This window comes from Lepidochelys olivacea (assembly GCF_965140295.1).
Source record: "Lepidochelys olivacea isolate rLepOli2 genome assembly, chromosome: 27".
NCBI classification, from domain to species: Eukaryota; Metazoa; Chordata; order Testudines; family Cheloniidae; genus Lepidochelys; species Lepidochelys olivacea.
In genome coordinates, this window is record NC_140437.1 from 14559811 (window position 1) to 14581181 (window position 21371).

Genomic DNA, 21371 nt, shown 5'->3' on the forward strand with positions numbered 1-21371 from the left:
TGGGGGCGGTTTATGGAGCACGGGCGGGTGCTGAAACAACCTTGGGGGCAGAGATTGGGGTGTTCAGATTGAAAATACAATGCCTGAGCTTGTTATAGCCTGGGTGAGGTTGGGGGGTGAGAGGGGACAGAGAAACAGGGATCAAAGGGAGAGGCTAAACATTAGGGAGGGGGAGTTCTACCAGGGAATGGTGGGTGTCTGTCTGTCTAGCTATCATTGTATGTACCCTGATGTCTGTCTGCCTGTCGGGGTTCTCACACTGGTGCCCATCACCGTAGTATCTGAGCTATGACAGCTGTCTCGAGTGGGGGTGCCTGTATCCCCCTCTTCTTTCCAAGCCAGCCCTTCCCCCCCGTGCCACCAGCGATACTGGCCGGGGGTGCGTGAAAGTGAGTCGTAAGATGTCTCTCTCTGCTGCGACTGGTTCTGAGCCCCCAGGGGAGGGAGAGCAGGAGCTCATGTGAAAATGGGGCAGGAGGGGTGGGGATCCCGAGGGACCTCAAAGAGGGGGAGACGGGCCACAAGGAAGCGGGGAGAGAGACAGATGACAAGGAGGTGGGAGGCAGACAAGGGGGATGGGGGAGAGGTGGAACAGACATAAAACGGGGAGGGGAGATAGATGGGAACGGAGCTTGATAGGCTCCCCTCCCCCCAATAGTAGGACACCCCTAGGCTCATTGGTGTGTCTGGCAGCTCCAAGTTCTGGGGGGTCTATCCCCCAGCCCCACTCCTTCCATTGTTCTCCCTGCGGTGTGTGTCTGGGGAGGGGGCACTTTCCGTCTGGCTACGCCCTGGTGGGGAGGAAGTGACTTGTCACTTGTATCCGACTGTTTATTCCCCGCAGCTGGCAGCTGCTGGGAGTGGAGAGATTCCTGATGCCAAGGCCGGTTGCTGCGGGGTGGGACGTCGTGGCAGGGTTCATTAACGAGGTTGTTAGTAGGGGACGGTCAATAAAAACCCCTCGGCGTCCCTCGAGGCCATGCAGAGGGGAAGGCAGCTGTCACGCAGACAGCACAGCAGCTGTCCCCCTTTCCTGATCCCCAGGGACCCTCTGCAACCCGCTCCGGCTGCCGACTTTCAGGATCTCTCCCGCTGTCCCTGTTGCCGAGCGCTGGCTGAACCCAGCACATCCAAATCCGAAGAGCTCGGGCCCAGATCTTCAAAGGTGTTTAGGTTATTCAATGGGAGTTAGGTGTCTACATACCTTGGAGGCTCCTCTGGGCCTGAGCTCAGCCTTTAGGCACCCAAATAAGGGGCAGATTTTCCAATGCTCGGCGCTCCTGGTGTGACGCTGACAGCCAGGTTCTGAACAGATGTTGGCACCCAACCTGCCCGGCTCTTTGGAAAATCCACCCACATACTGTGGTGCCTAAATGGGAGCTGAGTTCTTTCCAAAATCCGGGCGATTGTGGGTGCTGACCATGGGAACATCTGGCCCTTAGTGGTTAAAACACTGACGCTCTTCCAACCACTGCTGTCAGTGTCAGCGAGCCCGGACCCCCCGAGTTTTCCACCTCCTTGGAATTTTTCAGCCCAGGAGGGTCTTTCCCAGGTTCCCATCCTGGTGGTGCTGACTCACCCCTTTTCCCTTCTGAGCCAGATACCATGGGACTCCATGCTGTTTAGCTCGTGTGTGGGATCTTGCAGATGGGATCTTCAAAACCAATGTCCTGTTTGTTCCCCACAGAGGTTAAAGATCCCACGGCGTGTTCTCGAGGGGCTGTGGTTTGCCCTGATGTCCCTTTGCCCCCTCTCTTGGGCTGTGCAGTGAAATGCTGTTGGCTGCCGTCCTCCGCCCCAGGGGAGGCTGCATTTCATCATCACTGGGTACCAATAACTCGCAAATCACTCTGATTATTATTTTGATTACAGTAGCGTATAGTGGTAGGCATCGAACAAACACATAGTAACTGGCGGTTTGTACTCTGGAGGCTTACACTCGAAGTAGACAAGACAGACAGAGGGCACTACGGGAAACAGAAGCACAGGGAGAAAGGGCTTACCCAAGTTCACACAGGAGGCCAGTGAAATAGAACCAGGTCTCCACACTTCCAGTCCAGTGCCCTGTCTACTAGACCACACTGCCTATCCAAATGTCTGTTCTTCACACAGCGTTTGGAAGGTGATCTCCGCCCCAGTAGATGCTTGTTTTGATCCTCCTATTTGCCCATACAACTGTGAGTTCATTCAGGACACAAGGGGCTAGAGAGAGAAAATTGTAAACGCGCACTCAGTGTTTTCTAATTGAACTTTCCATTTCAGTCGGTTTCTGTTGTTTTATTATTTTTGTAAATGCCCCAGAGGAAATAGTTGTTGATATGAACTTTCTTAATTGTGTCATGGAAAATTTATATTAGACGTCTGTGTTTATGCTGCGTGTGTGTGTATATGTGTGTGGGAGAGAGGCAAAGATTAAAATCTCTGACCATTTACAAGAGGGTCCAGTGAAAAGTTTAGTTAAGGGAGAAAACAAGCAGCTGCGGGAAAGCTGCTCTTTGCATTGTCAAAAGAGCTGTGAACCCATTTGCTCTGCCTCTATTCATCTGCTCCTTATTAATACTTAATACTTAGCACTATTGTATTGTGTTTTCATCCACTGATCTCAAAGTGCTTTGTAAGCATTAATTCATTAAGTTTTAGAACCCCTCCTCCCCTGCGAGGTAGGACTGTGGTCTTCATTTTACAGATGGGAAACTGAGGCACAAAGGGCTGGCTCCTCAGCTGGTGTATGTAAGTCAGTGAAATTCCATTGAAATGCATGGAGCTACACCAGCTGAGGATCTGGCCTGTGGAGTTGAAGTGACTTGTCTAAGGTCGCGCAATGAAGTGGTTGCAGGGCTGGGAATAGAACTCAGCTTTCCTGCTCTGCTTTAGCTATAAATGTACTGGAGGACAGCATGGTCTGGTGGTTAGAGGAGTGAACCAGGCCTCCTGCCTTCTGTTCCTAATTGCCACTCAATTGCCGTATCACCTGGAGCAAGTCACTCGCCTGCTCCGCGCCTCAGTTTCCCCATCTGTTAAATAGGGTGAGAAGCCCTCCTGGTCTGTAGCGTGTCATAGGTCAGTACCCTTAACCAACTGACGTTTGTAAAGTGCTTTGAGATCCCTGCTGCTACATAAAGTGTCACTAGATGTCATGGTTTGCAATGTTGTCGTAGCTGTGTCGGTCCCAGGATATTAGACAGGCAAGGCGGGGGAGGTCATATCTTTTATTGGACCAACTTCTGTTGGTGAAAGAGACAAGCTGTGAAGCTCTTTTTCAGCTAGATGGGTCGGATCCTTAGCAGATGGGTCCACTGACTTAATCCAAGAGCCGCTGATTGTCCCCAGCTGAGGATCTGGCTCTGCACTATTAAATCGAAGCTACAGACTCAGAGCGAGACAGTTCTGAATATTCTGTGCTGCATAAAAAACCACAAAAGGAGAGAAATCTGCAGCTCTCGGCATCCTCCCTCCTTCCCGGAGATGCTTTGCTTATTTACGTGTTTGAATGCTGAGTTTCCATGGCAACTCTGCCCCCCCACTTCTTCTGTGGTTAGAGCCTTGATCCCCCTGGGGTGGGGAGGAGGGTGATGCAATAATGGAGGGGGGCTGTCTGCAAATAGCTCGGGTTAATACGGGGTGGGCTGCGGTGCTAAGACAGATGACCTCAGTCCTGCCAAGTCCCATTTGTGCTAGAGCGCTAAAAATAGCCGTGTGGCCCTCCCGGGAGTCTGTCTACCCAGACCGTGTAGACGCAGCCTTGCAGAACTCGTGCTGTGGCTGTTGTCTGGTGTCTTGCTCTGGCAATGGAGTATTTGAGTCTGTTCTGAAAGGCCTTTGGTTCCCCTACCCCACGGGCTGGTCTCTTCTGTCTTAACTGGAAGCTCCCCCTTGGAGAGCCTGCTAGTAACACTGAGAGTTTGACCTTGTCGTGCACCTTTCAAAGTGGTTTGCAACCACCAGCTCCGGTGAGTCAGGATCATCCCTATTTTATCCATGGAGGGAACCAGGGCATACAGAGTGGGGAAAGGATTCTCCCCAAGTCAGACAATGGGGAACACAACCAGGAATGGAGCCCGCAGCTCCTGGTTCTCAGCTATAAGCACCGAACCATGCTTTTGTCTAGTGCGAGGAAAAGAACCAAGCAGTCCTCCCCTGCCGGGTCCCAGCTCGACCAAAACTTCAGGCTGCAAGATCGAAGAGCGGAACCCAGGAGTCCTGACTGCTGGTCCCCAGCTATAAGACCCAGACTGAACTCCCTCAAGAACTAGGAACAGAACCCAGGAGTCCCCACTCTTAGTCTGCTCTGATCTGTAGGCAAATGTCGCCTTTAGCACCAGAATGCTCTGGTCTTGTGGCTTTTGCTGTCCCATCCCCCATGCCTCGGTCTGGATCTCTCCATCCAGAAAGGCATGGACGCAATTCCTCCCGCTTTCCCCCGCCTTGTTTTGCTCTTCCTGTCACATGCCTTTCCATTTCCTCTCTGCTGAATTATGTAGCCTGAGTGATGATGGCTTGGAAACGAAGGGGAACTAGCTCAGCTGAGTCTGGCTCTGGCAGGAAGGAAGATGACATCTTGGTGGGCTCAACCTGCGTAATAGGAGCTGTGGCCCTGATGCTCCAATTTATAGCTGGGACATGGCAGTCAGGACTCCTGGGTTCTGTTCCGGATTCTCCAGTGTGAACCAGAATCGCAGCATTACAGTGACTGGAGTTATACTGGTGTGGGCCCCAGGGGATTCTGCGACACACTGATGTCAGGTGAAGGAGAAATTGGGGGAATGAATAGCTTGATTCAAACCCTGCTAAATGGAGCAACTGTCTTGTGGAGGACAGGGCTGGCATATACTCAAGGGTGCTGGAACAGTTTGTACAGTGGGGGTGCTGAGAGCCATTGAACCAAACTGTAAGTCCTGTACAATGGAAACCACTTCAAGCCAGGGGGTGCGGCAGCCCCCCTAGTTCCAGCACGTATGCACATAGCACCCATTTCCCATTGCCCCGCACCTTGCACAGACATTTACACCAGTGCAAACTGGGAGTAAAATAATACCCAACCAATGTACCTAGGGCAATGTAGCCTAGGGCAATTAGAAATCCTGGATGAAAATACCGAGCTGTCTAGTCTGTTAGGTATGAGCACCACTTTCCAGGGCATTTTGCCCTTTTTGTTCCGGTGTTGATTTCCGTTTCCGTGTTGGGGTCAGTGTTGGTGAGGAGGGAGGTGGGTTGTTTCAAGCACTGGCTGGCGGCGCTGGGATTTGGCGAGGAGGCCTGATAAATGAAATAAAACTGTAATAACATCTGCTGCTGTTAAGAACCCACAATGAGGGCTAGATTTTTAGAATGCTGCCTACATGAGTTTGCTTTAACTGCTCGGTGTCACTTTATGGCCTCCATAACCCCTCATGATACCTGTGGGATGTATGATCCCTATTTAATGCATCAAATCATAGGACTGGAAGGGACCTCGAGAGGTCATCTAGTTCAGTCCCCTGCACTCGTGGCAGAACTAAGTACTGTCTAGACCATCCCTGACAGGTGTGTGTCTAACCTGCTTTTAAAAATTTCCACTAATGGAGATTCCACAGCCTCCCTAGGAAATTTATTCCAGTGCTTCACCACCCTGACAGGTAGGAAGTTTTTCCTAATGTCCAACCTAAACCTCCCTTGCTGTAATTTAAGCCCATTGCTTCTTGTCCTATCTTCAGTGGTTAAGAACAATTTTTCTCCCTCCTCCTTGTAACAACCTTTTACATACTTGAAAACTGTTACCATGTCCCCTCTCAGTCTTCTCTTTTGCAGACTAAACAAACCCAGTTTTTTCAATCTTCCCTCGAGTCAGGTTTTCTAGACCTTTAATCATTTTTGTTGCTCTTCTCTGGACTCTCTCCAGTTTGTCCACATCCTTCCTGAAATGTGGCGCCCAGAACTGGACACAATACTCCAGTTGAGGCCTAATCAGCGCGGAGTAGAGCGGAAGAAGGGAATTAAATCCAAGGTTCCCAAATCCTAGGCAAGTGGTGTAACCACTGGACCATCCTTCCTGTGGTGCACCACCCTAAGGGAGAGGTTTTCACTCTACTTGGCAATCGTGTATGTGTGAGAGAATTTAGTTTGTCCCTAGCCTCCGTTTGCCAGAAGCTGGGAATGGGTGACAGGGGATGGACCGCTTGATGATTCCCGGTTCTGTTCATTCCCTCTGGGGCACCTGGTATTGGCCATTGTCGGAAGACAGGACACTGGGCTAGATGGACCTTTGGTCTGACCCAGTAGGGCCATTCTTATGTTCTTCTGTTTCTGTGCAATGCTTAAAAACTGATTAATGATTATTTTGATGCTGAGATGCAAATAGGCATTTACAGGGCAGGGTGAGGGAAGTGGCAGAGCAGAGGCTACTGGGCATCTGGGCTGAGAGCAGAAGCTTTTGTGATGCCCAGTGTCTTCACGCGCACCTTGTTCCTGGCTTTCCTTTCAGCACCTGCAGGGTTGTTTTGTATACCATGGGCAAAGCTGCAGGTGGCAGGGAAGTGCAGAAAGGGTTAATGGTGCCCTCCACTGTCCTCCCTTTCTTTGCTGCTTGTGTAAGGTTCTCTTTGGGGAGATGAAGCTGGGATCCCCTAAGAGTGTCTGTCTCTGCCAGTCCCTCTGTCTATCCCAGCTCTGTGGTTCTCTGTGTGTGGTTCTCACCATGCCACCTCCTGTTTTCTATGTCTGTGCCTGTACTGTCCCTGCCCTGTGCCAGTCCCTTCTCTACCCGTCCCCCTGTCTGTCTGCCTGCCAATCCCTGTGTCCATGTCCTGCTCTGCCTCGCCCAAGGCCCCTCCTGGTGTCTCTCTGTCCATGGCAATCCCTGTCCGTCTGTCCTGGTGTGACTCTGACCCTGTGTCTGGCCATGCCAGTTCCTGTCCCTCTCTCTGTCCATTCATGCCTGTCACTCTGTTCGTCTGTCTGTCCATGCCAGTCCCTAACTCTAACCTGGTGTCTGTGTGTCCTGGGGTATTCTTGTCTGTTTGTCCTGTCTCTATCCCTCTGTCCTGGAGTCTGTCCCTGTGTCCATCAGTGCCTGTCCTGGGGTCTGTCCCCGTGTCTGTCAGTGCCTGTCCTGGGGTCTGTCCCTGTCCCTCTGTCCCTGTCCCCGTGTTCGTCAGTGCCTGTCCCGGTGTCTGTTCCTGTCAGTCTCCCCTGGGGTCTGTCCCTGTGTCCATCAATGCCTGTCCTGGGGTCTGTCCCTCTGTCCCTGTCCCCGTGTCCGTCAGTGTCTGTCCCGGTGTCTGTTCCTGTCAGTCTCCCCTGGGGTCTGTCCCTGTGTCCATCAGTGCCTGTCCTGGTGTCTGTCCCGGTGTCTGTGTCTGTCAGTGTCTGTCCCGGTGTCTGTTCGTGTCCCCCTGTCCCGGGGTCTGTGTCTGTCTGTCCCTGTCCCGGGGTCTGTCCCTGTCCCGGGGCCCCCCCATGTCTGTCCCGGGGTCTGTCCCCCTGTCCCGGGGTCTGTCCCTGTCAGTGTCTGTCCCGGGGTCTGTCCCCCTGTCCCGGGGTCTGTCCCTGTCAGTGTCTGTCCCGGGGTCTGTCCCCCTGTCCCAGTGTCTGTCAGGGCCTGTCCCAGTGTCTGTCCTGGGGTCTGTCCCTGTCAGTGTCTGTCCCGCGGTCTGTCCCTGTCCCGGGGCCCCCCCGTGTCTGTCCCAGTGTCTGTCCCGGGGTCTGTCCCTGTCCCGGGGCCCCCCCGTGTCTGTCCCAGTGTCTGTCCCTTTCAGTGTCTGTCCCGGGGTCTGTCCCTGTCCTGGGATCTGTGTCTGTCAGGGCCTGTCCCTTTCAGTGTCTGTCCCGGGGTCTGTCCCTGTCCCGGGGCCCCCCCATGTCTGTCCCGGGGTCTGTCCCCCTGTCCCAGTGTCTGTCCCTGTCAGTGTCTGTCCCGCGGTCTGTCCCTGTCCCGGGGCCCCCCCGTGTCTGTCCCAGTGTCTGTCCCGGGGTCTGTCCCTGTCCCGGGGTCGGGGTCTGTCCCTGTCCCGGGGTCTGTGTCTGTCAGGGCCCGTCCCAGGGTCTGTCCCGGGGTCTGTCCCTGTCCCAGGGTCTGTCCCGGGGTCTGTCCCTGTCCCAGGGTCTGTCCCGCGGTCTGTCCCTGTCAGTGTTTGTCCCGGGGTCTGTCCCTGTCCCGGGGTCTGTCCCGCGGTCTGTCCCTGTCAGTGTTTGTCCCGGGGTCTGTCCCTGTCCCGGGGTCTGTCCCGCGGTCTGTCCCTGTCCCGGGGCCCCCCCGTGTCTGTCCCAGTGTCTGTCCCGGGGTCTGTCCCTGTCCCAGGGTCTGTCCCGGGGTCTGTCCCTGTCCCGGCCCCCCCCCGTCTGTCCGTCCCTGGCCGTGCCAGCCGCGGCCCGCTGGGCTCCGGCGGCCGCTGGCCCCGCCCCGCCCGCGGAGTCTGTGGCGCGCCGGAGGCCGGAGGAGGCGGAGCCGGAGCCCGCCCAGCCCAGCCGGTCCCCGCGCGCCCGGCCGCCCCGCTCGGTGCCCAGCGCCGCCGGCTCCCCGATGAATGGAGTCGCCTTCTGCCTGGTCGGGATCCCGCCGCCCCGCAGCCCCGAGGTGAGCGCGGCCGGCGGCTGGGGGGGACGTTGGGGGGCTGGGGCGCAGGGATGTGGGGGACTGGGGAGACGTTGGGGGGCTGGGGCGTGGCGGGCTGGGGGGACTTTGGGGGGCTGGGCCGTGGGGAGGGGGCCGGGGACTGGGGCACAGGGATGTGGGGGGCTGGGGGAACGTTGGGGGCGTGGGGCCGGGGACCGGGGGGACGTTGGGGGGCTGGGGCGTGGCGGGCTGGGGGGACGTTGGGGGGCTGGGCCGTGGGGGGGGACGTTGGGGGGCTGGGGCACAGGGATGTGGGGGGCTGGGGGAACGTTGGGGACGTGGGGCCGGGGACTGGGTGGACGTTGGGGGGCTGGGGAGTGGGGGGCGGTGAGGGGGCCTGGGACTGTGGGGACATTGGGGGCCTGGGGAGATGTTGGGGGCCTGGCACTGGGGGGACATTGGGGGGCTGGGGGGACCAGGGACTGGGGGGACGTTGGCAGCCTGGGGTTGGGGGTAACTGGGGGGCGTTAGGAGGCTGGAACAGGGGGATCTTGGGAGGCTGGGGAGCAGGGTTGTGCGGGGGGGCTGGGGACGCAGGGGGCTGGGGATCGGGGCTGCGGGGGGCGACGTTGGGGGCCTGGAGAGATTTTGGGGGGCGGGCACTGGGGGTGCCTGGTACTGGGCAGACATTGGGGGGCTGGGGGACGTTTTGGGGCTGGGGGTAACTGGGGGGATGTTCGGAGGCTGGGACGGGGGGGAGCCTGGGACCGGGGGACCTTGGGGGGCAGTTGGGAGGCTGAAGCAGGGGGACATTATGGGGGGTTGGGGAGAATTAGGGACTGGACCTAAGGGGGCATTGGAGGGCTTAGGTTGTGGGGGCTGTGGGGCCTGGGGCTGGCATGGGATGGGCAGCTGGCACTGGGGAGGCTGGTGCCGGCTTGGAGAGCTGATGTGGCCCATCAGATGGGGTGCCGGTGATGGAGGGGCTGGTATTGAGGCAAGTGACTGCCCGGGGAGGCTGGTGCCTTAGAAGTGGATACTTTTGCAGCTGGTTCTGTGGGGAGGTTGGTACCATGGGGCAGGAGGTGGGGGGGGCCCTGGCGCTGGCGGGGAGGTTGGTAGCGCAGAGTCTGAGGGCAGGGCGGCTGGCGTCTCAGAAGCCAGGTTCTTGGGGGAGGCCAGTCCTGTGTCTGCGGGTACTTCCACAGGGAGGCGGCAGGAAGGCTGGCCCCGCAGAGGCTGCGCTGGTAGGCTGCCAGCAAAGACAGCGCTGCCAGTGTGGTGGGTGGCTGCTAGCAGAGAGATGAATGGAGAGGTTGCCCATGGGGTCTGGCAGCCTGGTGTTTGTGAGTTGGCTTAACCCGGTCTAGGTAGGAGCTTGACCACTCTCTTGGTCCATCCATCCTTGCAGGCCCCTGGGGTATTTCTATCAAATGTTCTTGACCCGAGCGTTTTCCCCTCAGCACAAGCACCATTAATGCCCATGCGTCTTGTTTCCTCTGAAACTTCCATTACCTTTGTCTCCTCTGTGGACTCCAGGCTGCCCTGTGCTCCTTATCAGCCTGAGAGAGGTCTGTGTGCCAAGCAGTATCATAGCCAATGAGGTTAATCCCAGGCATGATTATTGCTAATTGAAAACTTTTCCCAATACCCCGCTGTGATGACTTGAAATATAGTCATCACTGGCAATTTTTGACAGTCTCTACGGAAAAGCATTGAATCAGACAAGAAATTCTGGAGAACCGGTCTTGAGACAGTCCCCTTTGGCTGGATCGGTTTTTGGTTTTGCTTTTAATTTTGGAGGTCTGTGAGCTGACACTGCTTTAAGCAGACCCCCCCCCCCCGATTGACACACACACACAAACACACTTTGAGCTACGGGACTAGATCCCCAGCTGATGTCAACCTGGGCAGCTATGTTGACTTGAAAGTCTGTGCTGCCCGCTGTGACTCAAAGTTGTCGAAACTCAGCCGTGATCAGATAGCGCTCAGTGGAACTGCGCCAGTTTATACCAGCTGAGGCTCTAGCCATTTTTTTGGGGAAAAAATACAACATAGAAAGTGGCAACGTTATTCCTGTGGTAAACCATGGGGTACCTCACCCCTTTTGACCACCTCACCTGCCCTTTGGCCACTTGGGACCAGATCCGGCCATCTGCTGCGTGTTAATTACCTTGACTACAGCGGAAACAGAGTGCAGGATCGGGCCCCATTATGAGTGATGCCTTCGCCCCGTGCTCCTGCCATGACACAGCGAAGGTGTTTTCTCGAAGATGCACATTGCTCAAATTGTTTCTGCTGGGTATTATGTTCGAGGAAGCTGTGGGTGTGGGTAGAGAGACGGGAAAGGGAGTGTGTGGGGTGGGAGAGAGAGAGAGTTTGGGGAAATCCTGCTTCTGCTGTAGACCGGGATATTTGGAAGGGTTGTTTGCAGAAAAACGTCTGGGCCTCTTGCTGCATTTGTCCAGATTCTTGTGTTTGCGGATGGAGTTTGGTGCCTGGAGTGGCTTTGAGACAGGAAGCCAGAATGGCTCTTGGCATGAAGCTGGCACAGCTCCTGTAGGTTTCAGTGGAGGCTGCACCTCCTCACCCCAGGGCTGAATTCGGTCTGTGCTCCTTTGCTGTGAGTTGTTAAACTCGCCTCCTCTGTCCACAGAATGGGTCTAATATAACCGGCCTCTCAGGATTCAGTAACGTGTGCGCAATGTTTTGGAAATGAAAAGTGCCGTATTAACCATGGCTTGTGTTTAATCGCTTGGAAGTTTCCTCTTTATCAGTGTATATTATGGTGGAGATTTTCCAAAGAGCCTAAGGGATTTAGGAGCCAAAATCCCAGCCTTTGCCTTTATTCCACTCTTCCTTTTTTGGTGCTGTTTGTCTGTGGTTTAAAAGGGCCCTCTCCCACCAAGGGAGGCAGTGTTGTCTAGTGGTCAGAGCACAGGGAACTGGGCATTAGGAGGCCTTGGGTCTGTTCCTGGCTCTGCTACTGACAAGCTGGCTTCAGTCACTTAACCTCTTGCTGCCTCAGTTTCTCCACCTGTAAAAAGGGGATACTGATACTGGCCTGCCTTTTCAAAACTGCTTGGAAATCCTCAGTCGGAAAGTGCTGTGGTGGTATTTCTCATTGCTGCCATTGCAAACTTCTTCACAGCAGTGCCCTAAAAGTGCCCACAAAAACTAAAGCAGCGGGAGGCAGCTCATTGGTTCTTGTGTACCCGCCTCCTCTTTCCCCCCATTTTCAGTGGCTGCTCTGCAGATGTGGAGTTTCTTACCAGGTGTTTTTACTATGAACTTGAAATATTGGCAGGGCTTTTGTGTGACCCTGCTGTCGCAATCTGGGACTGTGGGTTTGAAACCCCGCACTAGGAGCTCATGGGTGCTGACTGATGTGACTTAAAATCCGTAGCCAAGATGCTTTCTGCAGGCTCAGTCCTGCCTGGCACTTGTGCCTTGCTGAGAAAACTCTGCCATTTACTATTTTAATGTTTAACCTAGAGAGCTAATTGTGCGTTGGGTCCTGGCACTTGGATCCTGTTGTGAGTTTGAATTCTGGCGTTTGTGCGTTGCTTGGTGTTTGAATCCATCCGCTACGGATTGCAACTGGCAGATGGTTTGGGAGTTTGGGGCAGTGCTGTGATTTTGAAGACTGTCTTCTGTGCTCTGTTTCTAAGTTGGAACCTGGGCCGAGCTTCTCCCCAGCGGCCCGCATACATGCCATAAGCTTTCTTTTATAAAAGATTTTGGGTGATTTTTAGTGTCCCCAAAACCGAGGCAAGAATAATAATGCTTGGCTTTTCATCAGTAGGCCTCAAACCACTTCATAAAGGGAGGTTCGTATCACCGTTCCCATTTTTCAGATAGGGAAACTGAGGCATGGAGAAGTGATGTGACTTGCCCAAGGTCACCCAACAGGCCAGTGGCAGAGCTGGGACTATACCCCATGTCTCCTGAGTCCCAATCCAGTGTGCTATCCTCTAGGCCACACTCTCTCCCTCACCATCTGGAGCCAGCTGAAAATGAAAATAGGCCACCTTCTGGGCTGCAGTGTCGAATGCATGAAAAACAAATGATTATTTACCAGGACACTAAGAACAGGCCTTGGCAAAAGACAATAGATGTGTGGTCTGTGTGTGTGTTTAATTTTATAGATGTGTAAGGACAGGTGAAATTTCTCTGCTTAGAATAGATTCTCAACCTCAGTTGTGCCCCAGCACAGTACCCGGCTGAATGTGGTTAACCTCTGTGTAGCAGGGTTGCTCTGCGTGAATATTTACTATGGTTCATTAGCCTTGAACTAGGAACAACAAGAACTAGTCACATGAGGTTCTGTTGGCCTCTGCTAAACCTTCCTCTGTTGACACCAATTCATCCTTCTGGGGTAAGGGCACAATCCTACGCTTTGTCTTGCATGAGGGTACTGGAGCGGGAGGAGTGGAAAGAGCAAAGAGAGGGCAGAGAGTGTCTCTTCTCTGTCCCTTCACTCTCCCAATGCACTCACATGCCAGCTGCACAGGATTCCATCCCAGTGATTCCTAGTCTGGTAGCCAAGCCTGTTCGACACGCTTTACTGGGTGTGGCCTGCCAGTCTAGGGCATGGGCACCTCCCCATCATCCCTAAGCATATGCTGCCTCCAGCAGTAAGTGCTGTAGGGGGTGTGTGTGTGCCAATGCACTGGGCTAGTGCCTGAGAATGGGAAAGTGAAATTTACTAGAAACAACCGTGAAACTGACCAGTGATATTTTCCCCTCCTTTTTCAGGCTGAGTGAAATACAAAAAAAAAAAAAAAATTGTAAACAAACAGCATGTAGGGGGAGAGAGGAATTTGGCTTGAAACATCCTTTCACCGTCAGTGATCATGCTGCTTAAAATGTTTTGCCTGCTATTGTTACGAATAATACTTAAGGGACTGATGTGTACACTGCTCCATTCCTGTGCCTGTGTGGAGCCTCCTTACAATCTGTGGGGCTCTGTGGGGGTTCGTGGGGCTGCCTGAATGGAGCAGCTTACAGGATTGGAGTCTGAGACTGTATCTGAAAGAGATTAGATAAGAAAATATTTCTTACTCCCCGAACCCTGCTTAGAGCAGGGGTTCTCAACCTGGGGGTTGGAACCCCTCATGGGGTCACGAGGTTATTACATGGGGGGTTGCTGTCAGCCTCCACCCCAAACCCCGCTGTCAGCCTCCACCCCAAACCCCGCTTTGCCTCCAGCATTTATAATGGTGTTAAATATATTAAAAAATGTTTTTAATTTATAAGGGGGGGTCGCACTCAGAGGCTTGCTATGTGAAAGGGGTCACCAGAACAAAAGTTTGAGAACCACTGGCTTAGAGTCAGTTTCACTTTTGCCCCCTCGGTAGCCAGCTAGCTGTTGTCCCATCCATATGGGGCTTTCACACAGTGATGGGAGAGAAATTTGAAAAAGAAACGTAGGAAGATGTGATCGTAAAAGCACAAATGCCAACAAGGGGACACGGGAGCAAGTGTCCTATGTGAAATTGATTTTTAAACTCACTTTGAAAAAATTGATTTGATTTTCAGTGATGATGTCCTATTACTAAATCAAGAGGTCACTTGTAACAGAGGCAGAGATCCAATTTAAAGAGAAATATATATGAGCCAAGGTTTTCAAACCTGTGTGCTTAAAATTGGGCACCTCACTCTATCTTTACACCACCTAAATAGGGGCCTGAAGTCATTGTGACCGGTGAGAGCTGAATGACCTCTGAAATCAGGCCACTTGCTTACATGTCCAAGGATGTGTTTAGGTGTCTTAGGCTAAGTTCACCAGTGTGGAAATACTGGCCATCTTTTTAACCTGACAGTGTTCTTTCAGAAACCTTGATTACTTCCCAAATGGCTCTCTTTCTTTTGCGACAGACATCAGAAGGGATTCAGGCCATTATAAGACTGGTTACTTGCGGCATTTTTATAAAAACTTCTCCAGATTTGCTCTGCGGCAGCACAGGAAGAAACCCACCTTTGAGGATCTTGACGATAGGCAGCAATGGCGTATGGCTATGTTCCTTGGAGCCTAGACCGGAGGGGGGTTAGTGATGTTTCACTCTAGTGAACTGTTTGGAGGAAGAAGGCAGGGGAATATCAAAGGAAGTAAAGTCTCTGAATGGGGGTCTGCTGGGGAAGGTCGCAGCCTGTGAGGAACAGTGTAATTGATCTACGTCTGTGGGTGAGCCCTTTGAGTCCAGTTGCCTTTGAAAGGAGAATTCTCTGTCTCGCTTTCTCACTGCCTGGGCAGCATGTCTTTGACAGGGATTTTCTGTGCAACGTGAAGTTTGGTCCAGTGTTTCCCAAGCTTTTTTGGGCACCTGCCCCATTTAAATATGCGAAGGCCTTGTGCGCACTCAGGAGATGTGCCCTAGTAACAGCCATCAGCGGCTGGGCACTAACATAGTTGTGACAATGCAAAATGTAGACAGGCAAAGGTGCAGCTTACCTGGGTGCAGATCATGGCTTGGCTTTTCCTGTCTACACTAGTGGTTGCACTGGGGGCTGGTCACTGGCGGAAGACACTGCCTAAGGCTTTTTCTGTGTCGGCTGGTGCTTCTCATTGGATTTGCGTGCTCTTGAGTGCAATGGAGCTTGCGGTTGGAACCAGCCAAGCTCTGTTGCAGGTTGGAGCAGCACTCTCGGGGTATGTCTGCTCTGCAGTTAGACACCCGCGTGGCTGGCCCATGCTAGCTGGCTTGGCGTTGAATTGCAGTGTAGACATTTGGGCTCGGGCTGGACCCTGGTCTCTAGGACCCCTTAGCCCGAGCCCCGTGACCCCGAGTCAGCTGGCATGGGCCAGCCGCAGATGTCTAATTGCAGTGTAGACATACCCTCAATGGGAGACGTGTGCCAGGGCCCAGTACAGAGGCTCATCAGTACGGTAGGGAGTGGGTCCTAGTTAGAAAAGCCAGCAGTGCTCATATTGGTGTGTGGATGATGTCTGCCATCTTCGCCAACACACCAAGAACTGAACTGCAGGGACCTTCCGAGCTGGAAGCAGAAGTTGTTACAGCTTGAGCTCAACAGCCAAGACTGGTCACAGCCCCAGCTACAATCTGTCCCCTGTGTATCGGAGACTTGTGACACACGTGCCCCGGTGGGTTATATGTGTCCCACTGTTCTGGGCCTTGACACTGCATATCGCGTCCAGGGACTGATCTCCCCACGCTGAATGGGGCTGTGCTAATGGCATTAGAGGTGTTTGTTCACTGCGATCCATCCAAGCAGCAGGGGGCTGATACTGAGCAAAAGGAAAATTTGAGCTGGGAGGTAGGAAAAGCTTCCTGACAGCGAGGCTGTGAAGTAATCTCCCAGGGGAAGTGATGGAAACCCCGTGACTTGAGTCATTTGAAATTGGACATGACGAAGCTCCGGCGGCGGTGCTGGTGAGCAGAGGCCTGCTCTGGCTCCAAGGGGATGGGCTTGATGACCTCTGGGGAGTTTCACGTCTGTCCTGTCTGCTGTAAGGACATTCTGGCTCCAGAGAATGGGTTCAGTGTAGTAGCGCTCTTCCTTAGTCTGCCTTGGGCAGGTTTAAAACTGTCCTCTCCAAGGGATCTGCACACAGGTGTATGCAGCAGATACTAACAGCCTGGTTCTCCAAGGGAACCCAGTATACCTGCCCAGGGTAGACTAGCCCCATCCCCTTAATTAAGATATTTAAAAATGAGAATCAAATCAATGCTACTTGCGGTGAATTCACACAGCAGCACCTGCCATGGTTGGGTGACCTTTGGCTCGGTAGCTTGAAAACACACCCAGGAGGACGTTGGGTCGACTAGGTCTAACGGCACATGTGGTGCTGTGCTTTGACCTGGGGCGTTTCTTGGGTCTGAGAGTCACAAGAAGCATGTGGCCGCGTGAGCAGCTTGTGGGGGTGGCGGCAGCGAATGGGGGGAAGGCGTCACAGTGGTGCTCTTCATGGGATTGTGCGTGGGGAGGTCTCTGGGGGGTGGGAAAGGGACCAGCAGCCTTGTTGTGACAATTGCCCTATTGTGGCTACGTAGCTGAGTGCATTGTCTTGCAGTGATGCTGGGCGGGTAAGGATTCCCCGCAGCCACGGTGTCAGGGCAAGATCCCTACCTGGGGTACGCAGGCATGGCTCCATTGACTTCCCCGGCCCAATGCTGCTTTACACCAGCTAGGGAATCTAGCCGCTCGGAGCGCCAAGATCATTTTTAAACTCCAGAGTCATACGGAAAAGAGGGAGGGAGGGAGGGAGAGAGAGAGTTTAACAAGGTTCTCAAGCTTTTGATTCTAAATGTGTGGGGGCTGAAGAAAAATGTGAGCTGCTAGTAATCTATGGAAAACATGTGGTGGGCACCATCTGCCCAGGAGTGGCTCTGCCTAGTGCCACAGAGCTGCCCTCCCTCTGGCCCCGGGCCGTAGCTCAAAGGAGAGAGGAGCTTTCCGAGCTGCCAGAGGAGACCAGGATGGGGCCTGGAATTTCCCATTGCATCAGCATAAGCTACAAGAGTGCGGCAGTTTGCGATCCCACAATCCTCCAGGGACATCCTGCTCCAGAGGCCAAGTTTGAGTGGGGCGATGGAGAGCAACAGCCCAATGGTGTGAAAGAGCCATTAATCTCCCGGCAAACTGTGGGATAGGCGCGGGACTGCAGCTGTAACCTTCATTCAGCTACATAGAGTTTCATTGTGAAACTCCAGCCCTGTTATCGCATGGCCTAGAATCCTGGGCGCCAGCTGTCGCTGCCCAGCCAAGCCTTGAACCTGATCCCGGAACCTTTACTCATCTGAGTAGCCCCGGGTGGAGTCCAAGGGACTCTTCGAGTGAATAGGGACTGGTGCTAGGTTCTCCAGCATCAGGCTGGAGAGTGTGGTGCCCCCCTTGTGTCCTTGAGAGGGGCAGGGAACGGAGATCAACCTTCCCCTGGCCTTGCTGGGTCGGATTTCCCTCCAGCAGTGCTGGGGAGGAGCCGAGCCCAGCCTGAGGTGCCTTTCCAAGCTGTCAGAGGAAATGGCTCATTGTTAGCCCTGCTTCAGCCAAAAAAACCCAACAACAATAACCTCCCACCAAAAAACAACCCCCACCAAAAATGAGGCCAGCTTCTATTTGAGGGTTTCCACGGGAAAAACAGGAAACGGAATCCTGGTACTTGTCTAGGGCCTGCTGGTGATAATGCTGTTTTTAGGACAGCTCAGCAGAGGAGGAGGAGTCTGAGGAAGAGCACAGCCAAGCCAGCAGGCCTTCTTCCTCCATTTCTCGAAGGCTCCGTCCAGCTTCCTCTCCTGCTGAGAGAGAAACTCCCTCTTGGATCCCATGTAGCTCAGGGCTTCCCGATCTCTCAGATTTGAATGGAGAAAGGACAGGGAGGAAGTGGGAGGACCTGCTCTGAATATGAGAGAGAGAGAGAGAAGGCCATGTGGCCATCAGGGGAACACAGACCTACCTTGTCAAAAGTGGTCGGTGATTCTGAGTGCCTGACTCGAGACCCCTGAGAATCAGGCTCCTTTAAGGATAATTTTTGAAACAAACGATCTACTTTTACATGTAGTAACATGCTCTTCCAGCGCCTTTTGTACTGCTGACCCCAATGCACTTCAGCAGCTACCTCTGCTGAAATGCGGCTACTTCTGGGGTGGTGTTCTGCAGATAGCACACAAGCCAGGGAGGGGAGCTTTGGCCAGAGGCCCTGAGAGACCTCTCTCATCGTAAGTGATCAGGACTACAGTCCTGCCTGGCATCAGGTCACTGCTAACTTGGAGGGAAGAGCACCACCTGCTGTAACACCCCAGTGATTCCTCGGAGACTCTTCTTGCGAGCCTGACTCCGCTTAGCCTGAAGGTCTGACAAGGTCACAGCCCAGGGGGGCATGCAGCAGGAGCCTTTTAGGCAATGCTGTTGTTGGGGCCGTAGGTTTAAGACGTGCTGCGTAGACTAGGTTGCAATTATTGGTTCTCTGGCCTCCTTGCAACCCTGCAAGGGCTGGGGAAGAAAGATGCTTTTTCGGTCTGCAGCCACCTGTGTTCCCTGCTGAGCAGAGCCGCTGCTCTGTGAGCCTGATCCCGAAGCCCCTTGGGAGCAGAGGAAGGACTGTCACTGACTCCAGTGGGTGTTGGGCCAGGCCTGGGGAGAACATTCAGGGCCCCTGCACCCACGCCTGTAATGGAGCGGCCAGTTAAAGGGACCCAGCCAAGGTGCAGTCGCATCTGTGCCTGAAACATGTTGCTAGAAGGGACACCTAAGATGGTTCTCCCTGAGAGACAGGAAGGAGTGAGAGATTCTTTTGGTCCCTTCTCCGGCAGTTTACTCAGAGCATGTGACGGCCCTTTGCGTGTTTAAATAACAAATACAGAGCTAGCTGAAGTAAGTGCCAGCTATTGCCATCTGCCTCTCAGCTCAGCATGGAAGGCTGGCCTGGGACTTCGGAGATACAGGTTCAAATCCGAGCTCTGCCACAGAACCCCAACCCCTCCCAGGGTGACCTTGGGCAAGTCACTTAATCTCTCCCTGCCTCTGGCTCTCACCTCTACCACGGGGATCATAATCCTTTTGTCTGCTCTGTTTAGATTGTAAATTCTTAGGGGCAGGGCCTCTCATTCACTCAGGGGGTATGCTCCAGGCAGACCTCCCCAGATGCTAGACCCAGGCTGAAGCCCACGTGGTCATCTCTGCTGCTGTTGTGAGCTGTGCCAGCTGGATTAAAGTGAGCACGGCTGTGCCTGTCTGCTACAATCACGCTGTCACATCTAGCGCAGATGTGTCTGTACAGTGCCTAGCACAACTGGGCTGTGATCTCAGTGGAGGCCTCTAGATGCTACTGGAATATCCCTAATCGCCCTCCTCGGGAACTGGCTGGTTTCGTACAGGCCACGTGGCCAAGGCGTGTTGCGAGGTTGGCATTGCTTTGCACGGGAGCGTTGGCTCCAGCTGCGGGTGGAGAGACACGGGAGAAAGAATCTACACGGCCCAGCAGTGTGTTTCGGCGTTGCTGCAGCTTCTACTCAGCAGGGCCCCGTTCTCGGCCCCCCCCCGCCCTTCCCATCTGCAGAGCCTGATAGGGAACGGCAGGCAGGCAGCGCTGTAAATTAACACATTGTATTCATGGGTCAGAGAGCTCAGCACTGCGGAATGCGTGAGTGGCATGTGCGAGTCCATTATTAGCACTGAACAATGAGCCAGCAGCCCCACGTCGGCCCCAGCCCTCATTAATTAGCAGGAAGACGGCCGTTTAAAATAGCCATCGCTGCTTTTCCTTGCTCTGGGGGCGCAGAGGGAAAACACTCTGCTTCCTTGCTCTTCTGTTACAGAGGCAGGGCGGCCAGGTCCGAAACCTCAGCTTCCGAGGTGGGGCGATGGGGGAACCTACCAGCCCCCAGGGTCACGGGGAGGAGAACGGCGGTGGGACGCAACACTCGGGCGTCACATGTGGGTACTTTCCCTTCCTCCTTGGAGTCGGCTCCTTGGATGCACACGGGCAAGCTGAGAGATTTGTCCAGTGTGAAGCCAGGACTGTTTCTCAGCGAGGGCAGGGGTTAAGGGCAGTGCCCTGGGGCTAGGAGCACCTTGCTCCTGTGTGAGCCTGTTTCCTCGCCTGTCATGCTGGATAGTTCTTCCCCGTTTCAGGGAAGGTGTGTGGAGGTCGTGAGTTATTGATCTGAACGTATATTTTGGAACTTAGTGTGTTTTTCATTATAAAAAAAAAAAAAAGGAAGCCATAGAGGCCTCTGGCAATCAAGAGAGTTCAGCTTTTGTGCACCCCAATAGGCTCTGGACTGGGGAGCGTGATGCAATAGCTGGGGGCAAGGACTGCACCCGTCCGGGCTGCGTGGCTCTGGGCCTGTCTAGCAACATGTCACATCGATATGGTGACGTAAGTGCAAAGCCACAGAACAGGCTCACTGCGCCCATGCAAAATGGGGCCTGTACGCATGTCCTGGTAACTTACAGGGGAAGTCCTGCCCTTGCCTGTCTTAGGGCAGGCCTACCCTATGGATGCTGGAGTGGGACTGCGGCTTTCATGGCGCTGTACTGTAGAAGCTTCCTACGTCAGTGGAAGGAGTTTTGGAAGAATTGTCCCATCAGGGGTTAGGTCAACTTAATGATGGTGTTCAGGGGTTTAAATTTTTCACACCCCCTGAGCAATGTATCTCGTCAATCTAAATTTTAAGGGTAGACCAGGGCAGTGGAGCTGTATTGCTGTAGTCACAATGATACAACCCCCCTCCCCCAGTTTAGACAGGGCCATATTCTCTCCGTGCATGGCAGAACCTGAGTTGGTTCTGTGAGCAGGGATTTCGGGCCCCAGGGCTGGCGAGATGCAGCCTGCTGTCCCTGGATTGGAGATGGTTTCACAGTCACTGAGACTGCTCTGTGATGGAGCAATGGCATTTGCAGGAAAGGTCAGGAAATGGGACGACACTCTCGGCCCAGATTCTCAATTTCTCTTGACGCCCTGCCAGCGAGCCCTGCTCTCTGGACAAACAGTCAGAGCGAGACTCTGGTGAGCTGTTGCTTTTAAACATGAAAGGAACGAAAGGACAGCTGAGCCGAAGTTGACATTCGAAGTGTTGAGGCTGCCAGGAGAGAGATTAGTTTGGTCATGATGCAGATGAGCGGGGAATGGAGCCAAGTGGGAATCCAGCGCCGGCAGACAGAGGAGCATTAAATGAGACGCTGTCAAGATAAAAGTTTTTTGTCTTTGAAAAGAACAAAGCAACTTTCTTCCCCAACCGGAGCTGAAAGAATGTCAGAAATCAAGTTTGCTGCTGCTTTTGGCTGTTCGCAAAAAGAAAAGGAGTACTTGTGGCACCTTAGAGACTAACCAATTTATTTGAGCATAAGCTTTCGTGAGCTACAGCTCACTTCATTT

At 53.8% G+C, this 21371-nt stretch overlaps 1 protein-coding gene across 3 annotated transcripts in view; it reads left to right on the forward strand.

Moving 5' to 3' along the window:
* The window catches only part of ARHGAP23 (Rho GTPase activating protein 23), a gene marked incomplete at its 5' end in the record, with an annotated part of 125606 nt that overhangs the window by 15157 nt on the left and 89078 nt on the right, over window positions 1-21371 (forward strand). For 2 of the 3 annotated variants that reach the window (XM_084615791.1, XM_084615793.1), the window contains one exon: window positions 8429-8551. The exons of the other annotated variant lie outside the window; for it this stretch is intronic. In XM_084615791.1, the coding sequence (XP_084471917.1) occupies window positions 8498-8551 (54 nt within the window). Of the gene's footprint in view, window positions 1-8428; window positions 8552-21371 lie in introns of those variants that run through there. 3 annotated transcript variants of the gene reach the window in all.